The sequence below is a fragment of the Anabrus simplex genome, chromosome 2 (genome assembly GCF_040414725.1).
Source record: "Anabrus simplex isolate iqAnaSimp1 chromosome 2, ASM4041472v1, whole genome shotgun sequence".
Classification (NCBI taxonomy): Eukaryota; Metazoa; Arthropoda; class Insecta; order Orthoptera; family Tettigoniidae; genus Anabrus; species Anabrus simplex.
This window is the reverse complement of record NC_090266.1, coordinates 20,933,789-20,955,433: the sequence shown is the minus strand read 5'-3', so window position 1 is coordinate 20,955,433 and position 21,645 is coordinate 20,933,789. Positions and strand designations below refer to the sequence as shown.

General features: G+C 40.9%; 1 protein-coding gene across 5 annotated transcripts in view; it reads left to right on the top strand.

Annotated features, from left to right (window-relative positions):
• Window positions 1–21,645, top strand: part of LOC136863885 (E3 SUMO-protein ligase PIAS3) — a 566,508-nt gene that overhangs the window by 121,678 nt on the left and 423,185 nt on the right. For all 5 annotated transcript variants that reach the window (XM_067140273.2, XM_067140272.2, XM_067140274.2 and 2 more), the window contains one exon: window positions 1,829–2,075. In XM_067140273.2, the coding sequence (XP_066996374.1) occupies window positions 1,829–2,075 (247 nt within the window). The remainder of the gene's footprint in view (window positions 1–1,828; window positions 2,076–21,645) is intronic.

Here is a 21,645-nt window from a genome sequence, read left to right as displayed (position 1 = left end):
ATACTTTCGTACTTGTAAAAATGGTCTATGAATCTGAAAAGTGAATATGCCTCAAGTCCTACTTCCTCATCACAAATTCCATCATATAAGTTTGTTTCACGTACTGTCATAAAGTTCATAGCTGGCTAAACATGAAGAAATTCAGAGTTAAATTAGTTTGCGTGCTTAGGAGTCCATTGACATTTTGTGACAGTATCCTCTATAAACTTCTCAACTAATATTTTTGCCGATGTCTTTGGTGTCCTAGGACTGTGTATTTGACCACTGTGAAATAATTCTCTATTCATGTGCTGTATTTCGTTACTGATGTGGGTCGTACTATCTAACTCGTATTATGAGTGTATATAGTTATAAAGTAACTTGAAGTCCGGTTTAAACAAAAAACAGGTTTTTGTATTTTCAGAAAAACATTGTATTTTTCCATCCCGAATTATTTATTTGTATTTTATTGGCCATGAATTTATGGTTGATAATTTGTTTTGGTATATGTGAGCTATTTGAACACCTTCAGGTTCCACTGGGCTGAGCCAGGATCAAACCCAACAACTTGCTCTACTATATAATCCACTCAGCTGGGTTATCTTGAGTTTCATGATTTTCAGGTGGAACTTGGAACTCTGAACTATCTTCAGGATGGTAATTTTCATCTGGGCAGTACTACACTATTTAATCAAATACTTCCTCGGGAATGTTATTCAGAATTGTCAAAAAATTTTACTCTGTGGAAGATTTTGGCCTGTGTAACTGTGCTTGTGAGACATGATTACTATATAACATTTGCTTTTCAAATGAATTGTCCCTTTGCACTAACACAACCCAACAATCAGAGCCATCCAGTACATAGTGGAGTATCCCTTCTTCATCAGATGAGTTTGAACTGCTGATGCAACGAACATGATAAAATTGCCATAATAGCTAAGAATGTTTGCCTGGCAGTTGTAAATGTATGTACATATACTTTGATGTTGTGCGGTCACATCCCTTCGAAAAGGCAGTCGTGCTTACAATGATTAGCAGAAGACTACTTGGCCACCAGAGGACATGTTGAATAGACACCATTAAAGCAGATACCACCCCCACCCTGGGGTAACTAAAGGAGGCAGTGTGGAAGAAAAAAAAAACACTTAGAAAGCTCTGATTCATAGTCGCCAAAGATCGAAGTCAGCTTAATGGATGACATAATCACCACCATCATCACCGATAACTAAGAAATCTGTACCGAAAAATGAACACTTTTTACAATTTTCATTAAGAAGATTTGTCTTCCTTGTGATAAACTCCTTGACGAATATTTCTCTGTCCAAGTTATCGAAAATGAACCTCAGTGCAACTCGTTGACCTTACAGAATACATAAGTGCAACAAACCTGTTTCTGTAAATTTACTGGAACATTAAAATATCCCTTTTCAGGGTAATTTTTGGGAACCGAGTGTGTCTTTTTTTTGCTAGTGGCTTTACGTTGCACCGGCACAGATAGGTCTTATGGCAACGACTAGTATGTCTTAGAACTGATCACAGAAGAAGGGACGTTAATCATGTTGTTGTTATTTCAGTTGGTCTATTTCATGTTTAGCTCATATTTCTGACTTAACCTGTGTAGAGAAAGCTCACATTCATTCCCTCCACATTAATTTGTGTTTATGTCTCTCTTTTTGTTATTCATTCTTTTAAGTTTGAATTTCCTTTAGGCATTGATTAGATACCTCCTCTTTGCAAGCGATTTATCTAGTGTTAATGTCTTACAGTAGTTCATTGTAATGTTATGTAAGTTGATATCACCTGAATTGTAGTGCTAGTTTATAATCTCTTTGTCGGTATGTTCCAACAGAGCGGAAGCGTATGGATACAGCTCCGAAACAGAAGTTCCTATGTTTCAAACGCCGATATATAACTTCAGTTTAAAATACGATTATTTGGATTATTTGGATTATTTGGCTGATCTTCCTCATCTGACTCCTGCACCTGCCCCGCAGCCGCAGCCGCCGCCGCCACCACCACCACTTCATGTTATTGCTCCTCGGCAGAGGAATCTACAACCCCCAAGTGATTTGCAACTCAGTGCGCCTCCTCCCATGGTATGTCTAATTAAATAATATGATTATGAAAGTTAATCTGTGATCTGATCATTTATTTGTCGTTGCTATGGTCCATGGTGTACTATGTTCTCTTAGTCATGTTCTAGTTCATGAGTGGCATTGAGAGATAAAGGCAAACCTAGGCTCTGTGTATGTAAGACCAATTTGATTCACAACGATTTATGAAACAAACTCTGAATGTTTGTATAGGCAGTGTACCCCTTAGTCCCGTTTACGTGATACGGGGTTTAGAAAGCCAATATGACGTTATGTTTATAAGCAGTGCTTATTGAGAGACGAGTGGAGATTTTGTTGAACGCAGATGGTAATATTTGGATGCAACAGTTTTTGGGTAAGAACAGAAGTGTTACAAGATCATACAGACAGAGTTGACTAAGCAGTCCAGATCTTGTAACTATAAGCTTGAATTCAGGCAATGCTGGTCCTGAATCTTCTATTAGCGGCAAACAGGCTGCAGCTGGTTGTATTGGTTTCCCACTTTGACATCCGACTACCTTCCTAGGCTTAGCCACTTCCTATCCGATGGTCTCTGTACCGGGGGGTACACCTCAACGCCGCACATTCAAAATCAGCGCCTGAGTGAATTCCTCTATTGGTCAAACAGTGAAACTGAAACTACACCAACTCGGAACTTTAGTCAGAAGATGTCACCACTGAAATATTGAATAATTTTGTTATTGTGAAGTTTCCGAAACTGGCTGAATTTCTCCTAGTTTTGTTTGCTACACATCAAGAAGTTTGGACATTTCTCCACAGATGACATTACCAAAAAACTATGATCATGCACCCTGGTGCAAAGTGAAAGAAGTTATAATTTAAAGAAGTTTTGTATTTCTAGGGTTTTGTAACTGATTAATGTTCATTTATTTTTGGGTTGGCAATGTTTCCTTTTCCTTTCCGCCAGTTTTGAATCTGGCCAATTAAAATTTTCTGTAATTAATTTTCTACCTATCACAGGCTTTTTGTTCGATTTTGAGTGTTACTTTTGAATTTAACCAATAAAATTAAGAGGGTGTGGCTAGTTTAGTCTTGAATGATCTTGAACCTTTCCTGAGGGTTTATAAATTGTGGCTTTTCACGTTTCTTGGCCAATTGATAGTCATCTTTCTGAGTGTATGTGTTAAGCAGGAGAAAATCTACAAGGTAATGGCCACATAACTTTATTCTTTCTTGCTAACTCCGCAGTTTAACCCGAGGGAAAGGTCCGAATCTTTAACTATGTAACCTAGTTCTCTAAAATGTAAATCATCTTCTGGCTAATGTAAAGACTTCATAAAATCTTTAACTGTAAACTGGGGATGGAGAGTGAGGTACCCTCTCGAGCTCCCCTTCATCTTGGTTTGAGGTGACTACGTTTTGTAATTGTAATGTGTTAAAGTAATTTCTATACGAGTCACCTAAGTAGTTTGGGAACAGCCCCTGTTTCATCGGCCTAGAGCCCTGTAGGTTTCTACGTTTTCATTATCTTGGAACGCAGTTCGCCTCCTTTCATTTTGTGTTTGGGCCAGTTATTTAACCTGTTCCTTTTTCATGAAGGCCCCGTAGGTTGGGTATTAAATACCCCTGTATAAATCGTTTTCACCGGGCGAGTTGGCCGTGCGCGTAGAGGCGCGCGGCTGCGAGCTTGCATCCGGGAGATAGTAGGTTCGAATCCCACTATCGGCAGCCCTGAAAATGGTTTTCCGTGGTTTCCCATTTTCACACCAGGCAAATGCTGGGGCTGTACCTTAATTAAGGCCACGGCCGCTTCCTTCCAACTCCTAGGCCTTTCCTATCCCATCGTCGCCATAAGACCTATCTGTGTCGGCGCGACGTAAAGCCCCTAGAAAAAATAAATAAATCGTTTTCAAATTGTAAATTGTGCCTTGGGAGGCCAGTAATTGTAAGCTGATGTTGCCTTGAGTAGGCTTGGAGACCTGAGAGCCCGTTAGCTCTTTTTCAAGTTTTGTAATTTTGAAGTGTGCCTCTGAGAGGCTTGATATTATGATTTAGGGAGCAACTGCTCTGGAATTAGGGGTTTTCTGCCCTTAACTAAATAATAATTCTTCCATTTGTAAACTTGTAAAACTAGGGGCTTAAAGCCCCAAAGTGTTAAGGTTCTGAATCTTGGATTTTTCTTAATCTGGTTTCAAGATTGGCAGTGTACCTGATTGTTATTTTTCCCTTGTGGAAATTTGTTAAGTTTCTTTATTTTATTTTTTTTTCTTACAATGAAAGAAATATAACCTTTGTTAAAGTTTGAATTCAATTCTTGACATTGTAATTAGACCCATTCAAGCCCGCACCTTCTTTCACCTCTGCGTTCCACAGATACCCCAGAACAAGTGGTAGCAGAGCGTGGTTAAATGGGTCTCAGTTAAGCCCTTTTTGACGGCTGAACATAAATCCGTATCAAACTCTAAGAATTTTCTCAGTTGCTGGAATCTTTTTTCTCTTTCTTCTAAATTTGTAGATTTTCTATCATATCTGGCCCTCACGAATTCCTCCATCTCGGCTACTTGCGCAAGGAGAAATTGATCTATGAGATACTAATTAGAAATGTTCAATCTGGAGGCACGGTTGCGGCAGATACCACCAAACTTAAAGAATCATTAGAATTACCAATTTGTATCCCAACTTTGGGGGAGGAAGGTAATTGATGAGGCTCTCTCCACTATCACCGACAATACCACTGAGCTAGCATCTGTAGTTAGTTTTTTTGAAGTGAGTGATCCATCTCCTAATCAACTTAAAGGAGTACAGGCTAGACCGTTCTATTTTTATAACAGGGTTAGCGATCTATTGTCTCTAAAATTAAAAGATCATGCTAAGGAGGCTAGTAATCTTGTTGAACACCTTTCTAAAATGTCAAACAGAGTTAGTCAATTGTTAACTGGGGCAGCTGCGCCCAAAACCAACCAAGCCCATGCGATAAACATTGTAAGTGAGGAGGATTCTTCCAAGGGTATAGAAAGTAGAAACGCTGTAGCAACGCAACAAACATCTTTCTCATTGGAAACAGAGTCTGGTCATCCCAAACAAATTCCACCTTTCTTCTTGAATAATGCTATATTGGAAGCTTCTCAACCATCTAGGCCGTCACCAATTATGTCACCCTGTTTTAGTAGTCTTCCCCATCCACTGGCTATGTTGCATAGGGGAATTTCAAAATTTTCTGTAAATTCCACTAATGTTGTAATTTCTTTTCTCAGGTTTTTAGTCGAGTTTCAGGATCACGCACTAGTGTTTTCTCTCTCCCACTCCCAAATTCTTCAAATCATGTACCCGTATTCTGTAGGTGTCCTATCGGACAAGATAGTTAAAGCTATAGCTGACAAATCATCCATAGAAGAATTTCATGTTCACCTTCTGGCAAATTTCATTCCGGCTAGGGCAATGTCCTCTCTAATACAGAACTACTATTTTAGGGTACAACGTCTGGACAAAAATCTGGCAGATTACATCCAAGATATTTTTATACCTGAGTGTTCGCCCTGCATTTTCCTGAAGACCAGATTGTGCAAATTATTGTGGAAGGTATCTCTCCACCTTGTAGATCCTATTTATGTTTTGAGTCTCGTCCCCAAACCTTGGCAGAATTGGAGGCGATGGCTGTCTCAGCCGAAGGAGTGCGGTATGCCTACACCTTAAGAGTCACTAAGGAGCCCCTTCCGTCTTCTAATAATTTTCGGCCTCAACCTTGCCGAACTTTCACCACCCGTAAATGCTATGCTTGTGGGTCTACGGAACATCTCTGTAACAAGTGTCCTTTGATCAAATCCTGTGGGACAAAGAATGGGGCAGGGTCATCTCAAGGATGTTTCAAATGTGGTTCGTTTACCCACCTTGCTAAAAATTGCCCTAATGCCAATAGGACCCCCTTCTGCTCAACTTCTGGTGCATACTCCGCGAACTCCAATAATGGAAAATGACTAGTGTCATCGGCTGAGTCGGCATGTTCATTTCCCAAGGCTTAACCCCTGTTAAACCCAGCGAAAGCTCGGGTAAGGATAAGGGTTCTTCTAAACCGTCATTTAAATGCCCAAAAGAATGCCTCAAGATTGCGGCGGAGACCCCCGCACTTAAAAGTTGAATTGAATAGTGAACCCGTCACTGCTCTATTAGATACAGGGAGTGTGTGTTCTATAATTTCGGCTGAGTGGTATTCCAAATTAAAGACTGTTTGTAAATTTTCTGATTATTGTTCGTCTTCGGTTCAGTGCGTTTCGGCTAATTCCTCTCCATTAGAAATTTTAGGTTTCATCTTTGACAAAATTCGTATTTCTAAATTCACCTGGAAAGTAAAATTGTTTGTGGCCAAACACTTGTCTTGCCCCATAATATTAGGAGCAGATTTCATGTCTTCCACTGGTCTGGTGCTCGACATTCAGAGCAAGCTGTGCACTTTCAAATTTGCTAATGATTGTAAAATTCCTTTGCTTAAATGTAACTCTGTGTCATGTTCATTTGTTTCGCCTGCCCAGGATGAGATGTTGTTAGACCTTAGGCATCTACCTGAGGAGCAGGCTGAGAGTATTCGTAAATTGTGTCAGTCGTTTCCGGATGTATTTTCTGATACTCTTGGTGTTGCTGACCTTATTGAATACAAGATTGAGGTTACGGACTCGATCCCAGTTAGATTTCCGCCTTATGGGCTGGTTTACACGGGTAGAGTAGCGAGGCGAGTAGAGTAGATAGTAGAGTAATATTTGCTTTCAAAGGAACTGCTTGTTGTCAATCAATCAATCAGTCAGTACCGATCTGCATTTAGGGCAGTCGCCCAGGTGGCAGATTCCCTATCTGTTGCTTTCCTAGCCTTTTCCTAAATGATTTCAAAGAAATTGGAAATTTATTGAACATCTCCCTTGGTAAGTTATTCCAATCCCTAACTCCCCTTCCTATAAATGAATATTTGCCCCAGTTTGTCCTCTTGAATTCCAACTTTATCTTCATATTGTGATCTTTCCTACTTTTATAAACTCCATTCAAACGTATTCGTCTACTAATGTCATTCCACGCCATCTCTCCGCTGACAGCTCGGAACAAACCACTTACATGTAATAAATATCATTTTTGGTCCGTATTGATGATATTAGATTGAAATAATAACATTAAGTTATTTATTAGACCACCTAATCAATACAAAATCGTCTTGGATGATTTACATAAATTTTTAACAAATTTATGTAAATCATCCAAGACGATTTTGTATTTACATAAATTTTAGCTAACAAATTTATGTAAATCATCCAAGACGATTTTGTATTGATTAGGTGGTCTAATAAATAACTTAATGTTATTATTTCAATCTAATATCATCAATACGGACCAAAAATGATATTTATTACATGTAATGTCAATGCCAACCAGGCAATAGTAAAACCTAACAAGTACTTGAAAAAAAAAAAAAAAAAAAAAAAAAAAAACCATTATTAGCTAACAAATTTATGTAAATCATCCAAGACGATTTTGTATTGATTAGGTGGTCTAATAAATAACTTAATGTTATTATTTCAAAACAAACCACTTAGTCGAGCAGCTCTTCTTCTTTCTCTCAATTCTTCCCAACTCAAACATTGCAACACAGTCCTGCATCATTGTCTAACTTAAACACGTCGAGACAGATGATGAACACGCTGTGTAACACTGAAACTTGAGAAACCGTCATCTGAAGGGACAATCCAGCTGACACTTATTTATATTTGTTGTTGCATCCTCAAAACTATTATAGGTTTAGGTATTTTTAAAATCCTTCTTCCGTCGAAAAGAGGGACGCCTGTTCTCCATTATAGGACAATACACCTGCATTTGTTTGACCACCAAAGGTGCACCTCCCCTTAATATCACTGAGCTATAATGTTACGTTGTGGCTTTTAATATTCTTCTTTCTTTATTAATCTGCTCACCCTCCAGGGTTGATTTTTCCCTCGGACTCAGCGAGGGACCCACCTCTACCACCTCAAGGGCAGTGTCCTGGAGCATGAGACATTGGATTGGGGGATACAACTGGTGAGGATGACCAGTACCTCGCCCAGGCGGTGTCACCTGCTATGCTGAACAGGGGCCCTGGTGGGGGATGTGAAGATTGGAAGGGATAGACAAGGGAGAGGGAAGGAAGAGGCTGTGGCCTTAAGTTAGGTACCATCTTGTCATTTTCCTGGAGGAGAAGCGGGAAACCACGGAAAACCACTTCCAGGATGGCTGAGGTGGGAATTGAACCCACCTCTACTGTGTTGACCTCGCGAGGCTCAGTGGACCCCGTTCCAGCCCTCGTACTACTTTTCAAATTTCGTGGAAGAGTCGGGAATCGAACCCGGGCCTCCGGGGGTGGCAGCTAATCACACTAACCACACCACAGAGGCGGACGGCTTTCAGTACTACCTTGCAAATTATACTTTACTAAACCACTTAAGAGAGGGAGTGTAGATGTCGGCGGCACCACCTCCAGACTTCTTGGATTTACGAATTTTCGTCAGTTCTTGGTTGTAGGTACATCTTATTTAAAAAAATTCTGTTTAAGTTCCATAAAACCAAACCCTCTTTACCCATTTTCGTAATCAAGTCCACTTCCGCCGCCCGTCTCATATTTTAGTTTCTGTAAATAATGCTGTTTATGTTCCATAAACATTCTTTTTTCACTGTCAGTTCTACAAATTTGCATGTTTCTTCTTCTGTACACTTCATTTTGCCACTAAATAAACGCACAAAAATGCTCAGTTTACTCAGCGGAATACCGTCAGTACACACATGGAATAGGCGAATGACGCGCCAACTGAAAAATCGAGCGTCCTCGGCCTTCTCCGCCAGCTCTCGGAGCTCGGTTCCAGTGGAGGGGGAAGGATAGTGGTAGAGTTACTTTACCACAGCGGAAACCCACTCTACTCTACTGCGTACTAGCTACTCTACTCTACTTGCTACTATCCCAGTCGTTTACACGATGCTAGTAGCTCTACTATCCATTCTACTCGCCTCGCTACTCTACCCATGTAAACCAGCCCTATAGGCTGTCTCCATCTAAAATAAAGGCTCTTAAAGAGATCATCGACCAAATGTTACAGGACGGAATTATTCGACCCTCTAAGTCGGCGTATTCAACCCCCATTTTTCTGGTACCGAAACCCCAAGGTGGCTTCAGGCTTGTCATTGATTGTCTGTCTGTCAGGTCAACAGCCCAGAGGCTGGTTGGATCCTCGAATAGCACCACCAAAGGTTTTGCGGTTATAAGGAAACCCCAAAAACCAATGGCAGCACCAAAATGAGGCATACTAGGCAAGATGAGGAGTGTGGTAGTTTGCTATTGCTTTCCTCACTGGGTCATAAAGTACTATTGCAGCACGACTGACCCTGTGAGCAGCACCTTTCATAACACTCAGATGCACTAGTTGTGCTCTGAATGTCATTACTCAGAACTACCCATACCCCAGCAGCTTCCATATTGTCACAGCCATGGATGTTGACTGGGACTTCGGTGGAAGCTACACTTTACTCTGGCCTGTCATTGATTATAGGGCTTTAAATCAGAAGGTGGTGTTACAGTCTGTACCTCTTCCTGACCTTCACTCTTGTTTTTCATGGTTTCGGAAGGCTAAGTTCCTTGCCATCCTTGATCTCAATCGGGCGTACAATCAGATCCCTCTAGCTGAAGAATCGAAACCTCCAACAGCTTTTGCCGCAGATTGGAACTTGTATTCATACAACCGCATGCCTTTCGTGCTACCCACGGGGGCAGCTGTTCTCACGTGACTGCTAGATAGGGTCTTTTCCGACATCAGGTTTGAAGACTTGTAACATTATCTTGATGATGTCGTCGTATTTTCAGAGACCTTTGAAGAACACCTAGATCATCTGAAGAAAGTTCTCAATCACCTTCGTAAGGCCAGGTTGCCTGTGAAGTTATCTAAGGTAGCTTTTGCTAAACCTTCCATGTCATTCCTAGGGCAAATTGTGTCGCCCGATGGTGTTTCTATCGATCATTCCAGAACACAGGCCATCCGTGATTTCAAACATCCTAAGGACATCAAAGGTATTGCCAGGTTCATAGGCATGGTGAATTTCTTCAGGAAATTTATTCCTAACTTCGCTAAGAGAGCGGCGCCCTTGAACTTACTTCGTAAGAAAGGCATCAAATTTGAGTGGGGGCCGTCTCAACAAGCCGCTTTTGAAGACCTGAAATTAGCTCTTTGCAATGCCCCTGTTCTTGGTATGCCTGATTTTTCCAAGAAATTCATTGTCCAAACCGACGCCTCATCATCGGCGGTGGCTGCTGTCCTTCAGGAAACTTACGCGTCTAGGACATTATCAGCCCAAGAGGCTAAATATTCCATCTATGAACTTGACGGTTTGGCAGCTTTATTTGCATTACAGAAATTCCGCCTCTATCTGGAACATGTCAAGTTCGACCTGGAAACAGATAATCAAGCCTTAGGTTGGGACTTAGCCAGGCCGCGTCGTACTGGTGGTATAGCCCGTTGGCCATTCAGGATTTCTGCCTTTCAGTTTGATGTTAGGCATATCAGAGGATCCGAAAATGTTGTTGCAGATGGACAAAGCCGCATGTTTTCTCATGATGTGGAGACCACCGAACAGGAAGATAGCTCTTCTCTTCCCACGCCCATACCTTCGGGTATTAATGCCATTCTAACTGACACCCCCATGCTGTTTAGGGATATTGAAAAATATCAACGTGAAGATTCTGTGCTGGCTCCTATTATGGAAACCCTTTCTTCTGGGGAACATGTTGTCCCTTATGTGTTGAGGAACGGGGTTTTGTATTGCCCGTCGAGGCATGATCAAAAGATGAAAGTAGTGGTTCCAGCTGTTCTTGTGCCTATGATCTTCAAGTATTATCATGAGACCCCATTAGGGGGGCATTTAGGCATCTTCAAAACTCGGATAAAGATCCAAGAGATGTTCATTTGGAAAGGTATGGACGGCGAAATTCGTGAATTGGTAAAAGCTTGTAAATCTTGCTTGCTTAGTAAGCCCACCTTGTCGAATAAGCTAGGTCTGTATGTATGTTGGGTATTCAGCCCGAAGGCTGGTTTGATCCTCCACAGTTCCACTGAAATCTATCAACAGATAGCCTAGGCGTCACTGAAGAAGCGTACTAGGGAAATGAGGAGTGAGGTAGTTTCCCATTGCTTCCCTCACCGAGCCAATAGTTGCTACTACACATCAGCCTGACAAGCCCACTGAAATGCATGCAAGCTAGGTCTATTATCTTCCAATCAAGCGTCGCGCCCCATGGATCATCTCTATATAGACTACGTCGGACCCTTCCCCCAATCAAAGGGGATCGCCAATAAATTCATTCTTGTGTGTGTAGATGGTTTCACTAGATTTTCCTGGTTATTTCCGACTAAGCTGACAACCGCTCAGTCCACCATTTCTTGTTTAAATAACATATTTGCTTCTTTTGGTCCCTGTCAATATATAGTGTCTGATAATGCTAAAGCCTTACATCCAACCTCTTCCGTAAATTTTGTTTTGATCTGTCCATATCACATGTAACTACTTCGGCGTATTATCCTCAACCATCTCTAGCTGAGCGGGTCAATCGTAATCTTCGATCGGCTCTCATCGCATTTCATCATGAAGATCATTCCAGGTGGGATACGTCCCTGCATTGGTTGGCCTTTGCTTTAAATTCGGCGGTTCATGAGTCCCACAAGTTCACTCCAGCTTCTCTTATGTTTAAATTTGTTCCTAACATGCCGCTCTCTAACCTTTGGTCACTTAATGATATTTTGTCAGAGACAATAGATCGCGATAATATTAGACATCTATGGAAGAAGGCTAAGGCCAAACTTAAAGTGTCCCATGAAAAGGTTTGGGAAAGATATGATCATGGGCGGAGGCCCACCAATTTAAAAGTCGGAGATCAAGTCATAGTTAGAAACTTTGTTCCCGCGGGCAAGCTTGCCCCCAGATTTCATGGGCCGTGCACTATATTAGATTTTTTGATACCAGTTACATTATTGGTAAGCAATCCAGCCACAGAGAGGATCTTTAGAGTGCACCGCTCCCAGGTGAAACCTGTATAATTGCTGTTCCTTTTTTTGCCACTGAAATTTAGCAGGACTTTTGAAGGTTATATATTTTATTAAATTTAAGGCCTTCTGCCCTAGGGTTTTATTTATTTATGTGTATGATCTGTATGTACGATCTTCCCCTCTGGTTTTCCTGCTGTCAATTCCTTAGTGGCCATTACCAAGCCCCCGTCTCCTGCAACTCCGCACTATTGGCACACAAGAACCTTCCACGCCGCCCGCCCCTCTGCATCACCAATGAAGATCGTACTCTCTAATTTCAAGCAACAACACTTTTCTGTCGCCTAGATCTTACTGTTTCAGTGCCCCCTCAGCTGTCTGCCGCTGTATTGTAACATCTTGTGAGGGACACAAGAGAGAAGAAACGGCCCTCTTCGCTCTAGTAAGGCCTCCTTCTGAACAGCGCGCCGAAGTGCATCTTCCCGGCAAAGGCTGAAGTGCGGTGACCCTACCACCAACTCATCTGGGGACTGTACACATACTTCTAATCTGCGGCGACCATCAAAACGACTACCCCTCTCGTATTAGCGGAGGAGGTGTATCTCAGAGTACTCGGGGGGGGGGGGGGGGGTTCGGGCAACCTTCACCTGGGTGAAGCGGCGGCAGGACTTGCCGTCAAATCTATCAACATGTATTTAATATTCTACGACCACAAAGACACTCTAAAACTGGATTTAAGTATTTTTACTACAAATCTACTTTCAAAAGAAACTTATAAATATTTCAACTGGATATGTTTTCTCAAATTTCCTTCTGTGTCACCCCAAGGAAGAACATTTGGGGAAGGGGGAGGTCTGTACTGGGAGGTACACCTCAATGCCGCACATTCAATATCAGTGCCAAAATCAATTCCTCTATTAGTCAAACAGTGAAACTGAAACTACACCAACTTGGAACTTTAGTCAGAAGTAGTCACCACTAAAATATTGAGTAATTTTGTTATTGTGAAGTTTCCTAAACTGACTGAATTTCTCCTAGTTTTGTTTGCTACACATCAAGAAGTTTGGACATTTCTCCACAGATGACACTACCAAAAAACTATGATGATGCACATTGGTGCAAAGTGAAAGAAGTTGAAGTTATAATTTAAAGGAGTTTTGTATTTCTAGGGTTTTGTAACTGATCGATGTTCATTTATTTTTGGGTTGGCAATATTTCCTTTTTCTTTCCGCCGGTTTTGAATCTAGCCAATCAATTTCTGTAATTAATTTTCTACCTATCACAGGCTTTTTGTTCGATTTTGAGTGTTACTTTTGAATTTAACCAATAAAATTAAGAGGGTGTGGCTAGTTTAGTCTTGAATGATCTTGAACCTTTCCTGAGGGTTTATAAATTGCGACTTCTCACGTTTCTTGGCCAATTGATCGTCCTCTTTCTGAGTGTGTGTGTTAAGCAGGAGGCGGGCGGCCTCTTTCGTCGGCAGGTAGAAAATCTACAAGGTAATGGCCACATAACTTTATTCTTTCTTGCTACCTCCGCAGTGTAACCCGAGGGAGAGGTCTGAATCTTTAAGTATGTAACCTACTTCTCTAAAATGTAAATCATCTTCCGGCTAACGTAAAAACTTCATAAAATCTCTAACTGTGAACCGGGGATGGAGAGTGAGGTACCCTCTCGAGCTCCCTTTCATCTTGGTTTGAAGTGATCACGTTTTGTAATTGTAATGTGTTAAAGTAATTTCTATACGAGTCACCTCAGTAGTTTGGGAATAGCCTGTGTTTCATCGGCCTAGAGTCCTGTTGGTTTTCATTATCTTGGAACGCAGTTTGCCTCCATTCATTTTGTGTTTGGGCCAGTTATGTAACCTGTTCCTTTTTCATGAGGGCCCGTAGGTTGTGTATTGAATACCCCTGTATAAATCGTTTTCAAATTGTAAATTGGGCCTTGGGAGGCCAGTAATTGTAAGCTGATGTTGCCTTGAGTTGGCTTGGAGACCTGAGAGCCTGTTAGCTCTTTTTCAAGTTTTGTAATTGTAAAGTGTGCCCCTGAGAGGCTTGATATTATGATTTAGGGAGCAACTGCTCTGGAATTAGGGGTTTTCTGTCCTTAACTAAATAATAATTCTTCCATTTGTAAACTTGTAAAACTAGGGGCTTAAAGCCCCAAAGTGTTAAGGTTCTGAATCTTGGATTTTTCCTAATCTGGTTTCAAGATTGGCATTGTACCTCATTGTTATTTTTCCCTTGTGGAAATATGTTAATTTTTTTTTTTACAATGAAAGAAATATAACCTTTGTTAAAGTTTTAATTCAATTCTTGACATTGTAATTAGACCCATTCAAGCCCGCACCTTCTTTCACCTTTGCGTTCCACAGATACCCCGGAACAGTCTCCAAAAGCCCGCTTGTGTTAGTGCGACATTAAACTGCTAGCAAAAGTGGACATGAGGAAGAACAGGTAGATCAGGTTGGAGAGTTGTACTGGTTAGGTGTGCAGTTCAAACCTTCATCGAACAGGAATTCATGTTGCATTGTACACTTGGATGCTGCAAGCAAAAATTAAACTCTGCCATAAACCAAATTTGAATTGCCAACCAGTACATACGGAGACTCTTCAGTATCGGGTCTGGCCTCCATTGGCCTGTATGCCTACCACACACCTTCGAGGCATATTTCTGACCACTTGACGCATCTCTGCCTGGGGATGTTCTCCCATTCTTCGACCGGAGCAACTGCAAGTTTCTATAAAGTGTCTGAGGGTGTATTGGTCGCTGTCAAATATGTTGATTTAGCTGGTCTTCTGAAATGCTCGATGTGGCTGTAGTCGGGACACATGGCAGGCCATTAAATGGCTTGAATCTGGAGTTCCGTTGCAATGGGCATCACATGATCGAGCACACGTCTGATCACTGCACGGTCTATTCAGCCATTGAGAATGCCACCCTGAACCATGACAAGCCATGGCAGACCCATCACCGAAATTGTCCGCTTCGTGGATTGCGCCATTGTTGTGGCTGCCAGTTCCAATGTGCATGTACAAATCTGTCAATCTCTCCTGTGACAAGGTGCTCATAGCTGACCCGTATAAGGCCCTCCTCTCGCAGTCTGTTGCGAATGTTTTGGTCACTGATAATTGCACCAGTTGCTGTCTGCAGATCATTTTGTTGCTCCCAAGCTGTTCCAGTGCACTGTCCAAGTGCCCAGTTGACCTGATACCGGTCCTCTATAATGAGTCGTCTTACATTCATCTGTTTGAAGTTCTACAAACATCAAAAATGTCCATACTTCACAAGAATAAGCTTGTATGAACAGGATAAAAAAAATTTACTATACAGTAGAACCTCGATAATTCGAAATCGGTTAATTCAAAATCCCGTCTAATTCGAAGAAGGTCTCGTTCCCGGAAACATGAGATACAGTTTTGCATGTTATTTAAATTGTTTAATTCGAAATATGGATAATTCGTAATTCGAAGTACAATATCGGCCCCATTACCGAAATTTAGACTTTTAATTCGAAACTGCGTTTATATTTTAAAACAGTAGTATGTTACAGAGTAATTTCAACTCGAAATTTATCCGCGTCATAATAGAACGCGTGTTCCGGAACGTGGAGTGGTACCGTAGATTTCCGCATTTACACTCATTTCGGTTGGTTGGTCTACAGCACACGAGGGCGAAACGCTGGCAACCAGGAATGAGTTAGCTGGAAAATTTATAATGTCCAATAACGGACCATTTATATTGGTATCATGATTACTTAGTTGAATGAAATCGGAATTCTATTGTATTCAAACTTTTAAGGAACGCCGTAATATCATGCAACGGGCAGTGTGCGGGAAAACAGAATTCGCGAACACTGGCGATGCCGACAGTTGACGAAAACAAAAAACAAAAGTGGCTCATATAATAAATTCGTAGGCACCGAACAATATTGTCATTGCCGATGAAACTGCATTACTTTATTTTAATGCGAGCCCAAACGATCATATGGTTTTAAAGGAGAAAGTGCCAGCCGGAGAATTGTACAAGTGTGAGGGATGGGAGTCATTGTAGTTCGTTGCAATGCACGTGGAAGCGAGAAACTTTATCCCCTCGTCATAGGAAAGATCGATGAGCCACAATGTTATGGGCGTCGGGCACTTTCCATGCCAGTACAGAAATCCAAAAAATAATGCATTTGCACAGGGGAACCAGCATAATTTATCCCCGTCTTTGAATTGTGATATTTTGCTTTCGTTGCGTGAGATTATGTTGGTAAGTTATTTACCCAAGTGCATTATTTGAACATTGTAAATGCACCTTGTTGGATACATGTTGGAAATATTTTTTTCCCCATGGCATTTGAAAGGTTTAAACCGTGAATCTAGGTGACTGCATGTATTAATGAGTCTTCGAATACTTTGTGACGCGGCAAGTGTTAACATTTCTGAAGTACAAGAGATGTGCCATGGTGGGAAATCGTACAAGGATAGTCATCGGAAAGTTCGATTTTAAGGACATCGGGCAGTTTCTGTGTAAATACAAGGCATCTAAAATGCTTACAGTATAGTAATTCAATGAATAAAGTACTTGCACATGGGAGCCAGCATAGATTTCTCGTCTTTGAATCGTGCTTTTTTTTCTTTCTTTCCCTTTCGTTGCGTGAGGTTATGTTTGCCAGCGAGATATCCAAGTGCATTATTTGAATACTGTAAATGCACCTTCTTGGATACATTTTGGAAAAAGTCTTTTTTCATGGCATTTGAAAGGTATAAACTGTGAATCAAGGTTAACTGCATGCAGTAACGGGCCTTAGAATATTTTGTGACGCAGCGAGGGTTGGTACTTCTGAACTGTGAATTGGCGGTTAATTCAAAATCACGTAATTCGAAGTCCGATTTTTGAGTCCCAACGACTTCGAATTAACGAGGTTTTACTGTAACTGGTAGTACGTTATTTCTAATAAAAATAATTTTTATTTCTTATAGGTACTTACAATACATTATACTTTACTGTTTCTTCCTTTATGAAGCTCGTCATCATGTATGTAGTTGATAATAGAATTTTACTAATTGCACTGTACAACAACAAAAAATGCTAAAACTTAAAACAATAAAATTTTTGTTTTTGTGTGCACTGATTTCAAAACTGGATTCCTTTTTCCTGTACCACGTAAGGTTTTTGTTCAGTATTGCAATCTCACTATTGCCAAAACTTTGCAGGGTGGGTGCTCCAGTGTGGATAAAGGAATCCAAAGATAAGTTTGTAGGCAGACGTTAACGGATGTTACTGGTTTCTTAACTGTCTTTGACATGCCCGGTATATATATGTGTATATCGTTCCTCCAGAGCTCATTAATATTGGTGAGAAAACTCTTGACAGTGTAGTGACTGACTTGGTAATATGCAGATCGTTTTTACGTAACGTTTTTACGTTTCGTGATCGGATTTATTGCATGTTCAAATGTTAATTCTGTGGTTGTGAATAACAGTGCTTTTAACAGTTATAAGTTTGTTGAACAGACTTGTAATTTGTAAATTTTATACGAATTTTCAATTTATAATGACGATGCTGCCTCCGTGCGCAAATTCTATGAATCTGTTTTGCCATAGGTGTGGTGAATTCACTGGAAAATCTCCAAAGTGAATGTTATTCAGATGATCAATCATACAATCAAGCGTATGGATTATACTTGGACTCTGAAGTGGATGAGGGCAAAAATATTGCACTCAGAAATTGCTGTCGTGGATGTTCCTGTAAATTGAGAGGCTGGTTAAATGGCACTTGCCCTTCTATGTCATTTGCTGTTCCCATGCATAGACATGGAATGTTTAGTTTTTGATCAGAAACCATAAATTGTGGTTGAATAGAAATAACAGTCCAAAATCACTTCTATCCACATTTTCCAGTTTAAGCATAGTGATTTACTTCCTAATCCAACACCACCTGAAAAATTGACCTCACAAGAGGAAACATCATTGTCTTCCCCTGAGACTGATACTAGTACTTTTTACACTTCAGACAGTGATTCTAAATGCGTGGAATCCAAAAACCCCTGTCTGATTTTCACAGTCAGTGCTAAACAATCTTGTAAGAGATTTAACCTTAGCCAATTGTAACAAAATATTTTAATGTGTATACAACAAAAAATTTTAAAACATTTAGCAACTTAACAGTTTGTAAATGTATTTATACAGAGATTAACTAAAGGCATTGTATTTTAAATATTAGAAAAAGGTTTTAAAGTTTCAATCTCAGTAAATAGTCGTATTATTTTCAATAAGAAGACGTATTATGAAGATGGCGCATAGTGTAGTTTACTTGTGAAGTCGCTCCGCTTATCACCAGCCGTATCCTCACATAAACTAACAATTAGTTATTGCAAGTGATAGTAACTGTTGAGTAAGTGTAACGTCACCGTCTTGAGTTAACATCATGACTCTAAAGGCAGTACAATCCAAGGTACTTTCATTTGAAGAAAGAAAGAACGAGTTTCAGAAACGACTGGAACAAGCGACCATGGCTGCAGGCAGGGACACCAACCGCACGGAACAACTGGACGCTCTGTACTCGGACTTCCGTGAATTTCAGGCATCCATAAGTGCTGAGCTTCAATCCATCAAGCAAGAACTTTCGGCACTTCAGCTGAGAGCTAACAAGCAAGACGAAATACTGGATGCTCAGGAGCAATACTCAAGGAGGAATTGTCTTCTTCTTCACGGTGTTAATGAGTGTCCTAATGAGGATACAGCTGTAAAGGTACTAAACACTGTGAAGGAGAAACTGAACATTGAACTGACAATGGCCAGCATTGACAGGTGCCACAGGCTTGGAGGTCGTAAGAGGACAGTGGCAGACGCAGTGGCTAATGGGAAGAGACCCATAATAGTAAAATTTGTTAGGTACCATGAGCGAGAAGCAGTGTGGCGTGCTAAACGAGCTTTAAAGGGTACCCAGTTGTTAATAACAGAGTCCCTTACTCAGACGAGGAAGGAGATGCTTCGCAAAGCCAAGGAATGTGTGGGCAGGCGAGCTTGGTCACAGGATGGATGTATCATTTTAATGGTCGGTGGCGGCAAAAAGTATTTTGTAAATACACCTGCTGAACTAGATTCTGTTCTACAAAGGCTTGGTGCAGAGATGAACTGATTAGTCCACAATGGCTGTATTATACCATAGTTATCTTAGGATAGGTTTATATTATAGGGCGTGTGCCTCAGTTCAGTTAATTTTTATGTGTGTGTGGTTGAGTGCAAGTATAAGTTGGCAATACATATATAGAGATATGAAACAGCACAGCTCGATAGTGCAACTGCTTGTTATGAATAAGTGTTTTTGTAAGTGTATTATGTGTGCGTCTGTGTGTGTGTCAGTGGTAGTCAGTGTAAGCATTTATCAGGATGTCGAGGTAAGTTGCATGATATTATTGTTATACTATTTCGTCAACATTCCGTTATTCAGCTGATCCAGAGCTCTGCACCTGACATTGACCTTGCCAACATCCCCCCTCTCACCCCGTCACCACTCACTACCGGCTTGCTCCTCAAACAGGCATTATCTCCCTCTACCAACTGTTTACAGTGCTGCCATGTCAACGCACTCTCCTTGGTAGTGCACTTCGACGAAGTTCAAGCCATAGTGAGGGAAAATAATATCCATATTTTTGCTATTAGCGAAAGCTGGCTTACACCGAGCATACCCTCTGGTATGGTACAACTTGACCGGTATTCCCTCTTACGGCATGATAGATCCGATGGCAGAAGAGGAGGTGGGGTGGCCTTGTACTGTAGAAACGACTTAAAAAGCCGGGTGATATGCGTATCTAACAATGCACAGCTAGGGCCAGAATTCATGTTTGTTGAAGTCATTATTAACCAACAGAAACTCCTTATAGTTATTGTATACAAGCCGCCCAAAATAACAAATATGACTGAATTCGAAGTTCGTTTACTTGACCTACTGCCTAGTTACGAGCATGTTATTGCCATAGGTGACTTCAACATTAACCTACTTACTAAAACGCACGAAACTAAACAATTTATTGACATGTTTTCTTCCTGTGATATGACCATCCTCCATTTAGAGCCTACTAATCACATTTACACAGAAAACTACGAAACACACACGCTCATTGACCACATAGTGACAAATAACCCAAACAAAGTTATAACTCATGGCCAGTTACCAGTCCCAGCCATCTCCACTCATGACCTTATCTACCTATCCTACTCCCTTCGAATGCCAAAATATAAACCTAAGTATGTTATTTACAGAAACACAAAAGACATTGATATGGACGAGTTAAGACATGACACTTACAATCTACCCTGGAATGACATACTCTTATTGGACGATATAGACGCGAAAGTAGACAAGTTTAACTCCCTTGTAATCACTCTGTACGATAAACACGCCCCTAAGCGACAGATAAAAGTTACTCGCCCACCTTGTCCCTGGCTAAATAATGAAATTAAAAACATGATGGCCCACCGCGATGCACTTTACCGCCGCTTTAAACGAACTCGTGACCAAAGTGACTTCGAAAATTATCGGGTCCTTAGAAATAGAGTTAAACAGTTCGTTAGAAACCGTAAATTTACTTACTTGCAAAACATGACTGCAAACATGAATTCTGGCAGTGCTTGGAACACGCTTCGTTCCCTAGGCATAGGGAAACCTCAGCAACAACCTCATGTGCCTGACATACCACTCGATAAGTTAAATGAATTTTTTACTGAAGAAAGAACACCACCTAATGTACTAAATTCCCCAAACTCAGTACCCGACTCCGTTATGAACCCTTTACCTGACCAAGAACATTTTACATTTCGCCCCGTTACTGCTAATAAAGTTAAAAAGGTATTATATTCTATCAAATCAAAAGCCAGAGGAGTGGATGATATCCCTATAACTCTCTTACACAACATTATTGGTGCTGTTTTACCCATTATTACCCACATTTTTAACTACTGCCTTAAAAATGGAACCTTTCCTTCACTATGGAAACTAGCCAATGTTATTATCCCTGTGCCTAAGAAGCCTGACCCCTCCCTACCATCCGACTACAGACTAATTTCTATCTTACCTGCGATTTCCAAAGCACTCGAGCGTCTGGTTCATGAGCAGGTGTTGGAATACCTAAACAACCATTCTCTGCTAGACCAATTGCAATCTGGCTTCAAGAAGGGACACAGCACAGCAACTGCCCTGCTTAAAGTGACTGATGACATACGACACGCAATGGACCAAAGACTGCTGACAGTACTTACTCTCCTCGATTTCAGTAGCGCATTTGATACTATAAACATCCAGACTCTACTAAATAAGATGCAATCTTACTACTTCGATCAACGAACTATTAATTTCTTTTCATCGTACCTCAAAAATCGCGCGCAACGAATCATAACCCTTGATCAAACCTCTCACTGGCTAACCAGGAAGGAAGGCACGCCGCAGGGTAGTGTTTTAGGCCCATTGCTCTTTATTTTGTACATAAACGACATTTCATCTAATTTAAAGAATTGTAGCTACCATCTTTATGCGGACGATTTACAAATTTATTGTCACTGTAAGACCTCTGACTTGCCTCATGCCATAACAGG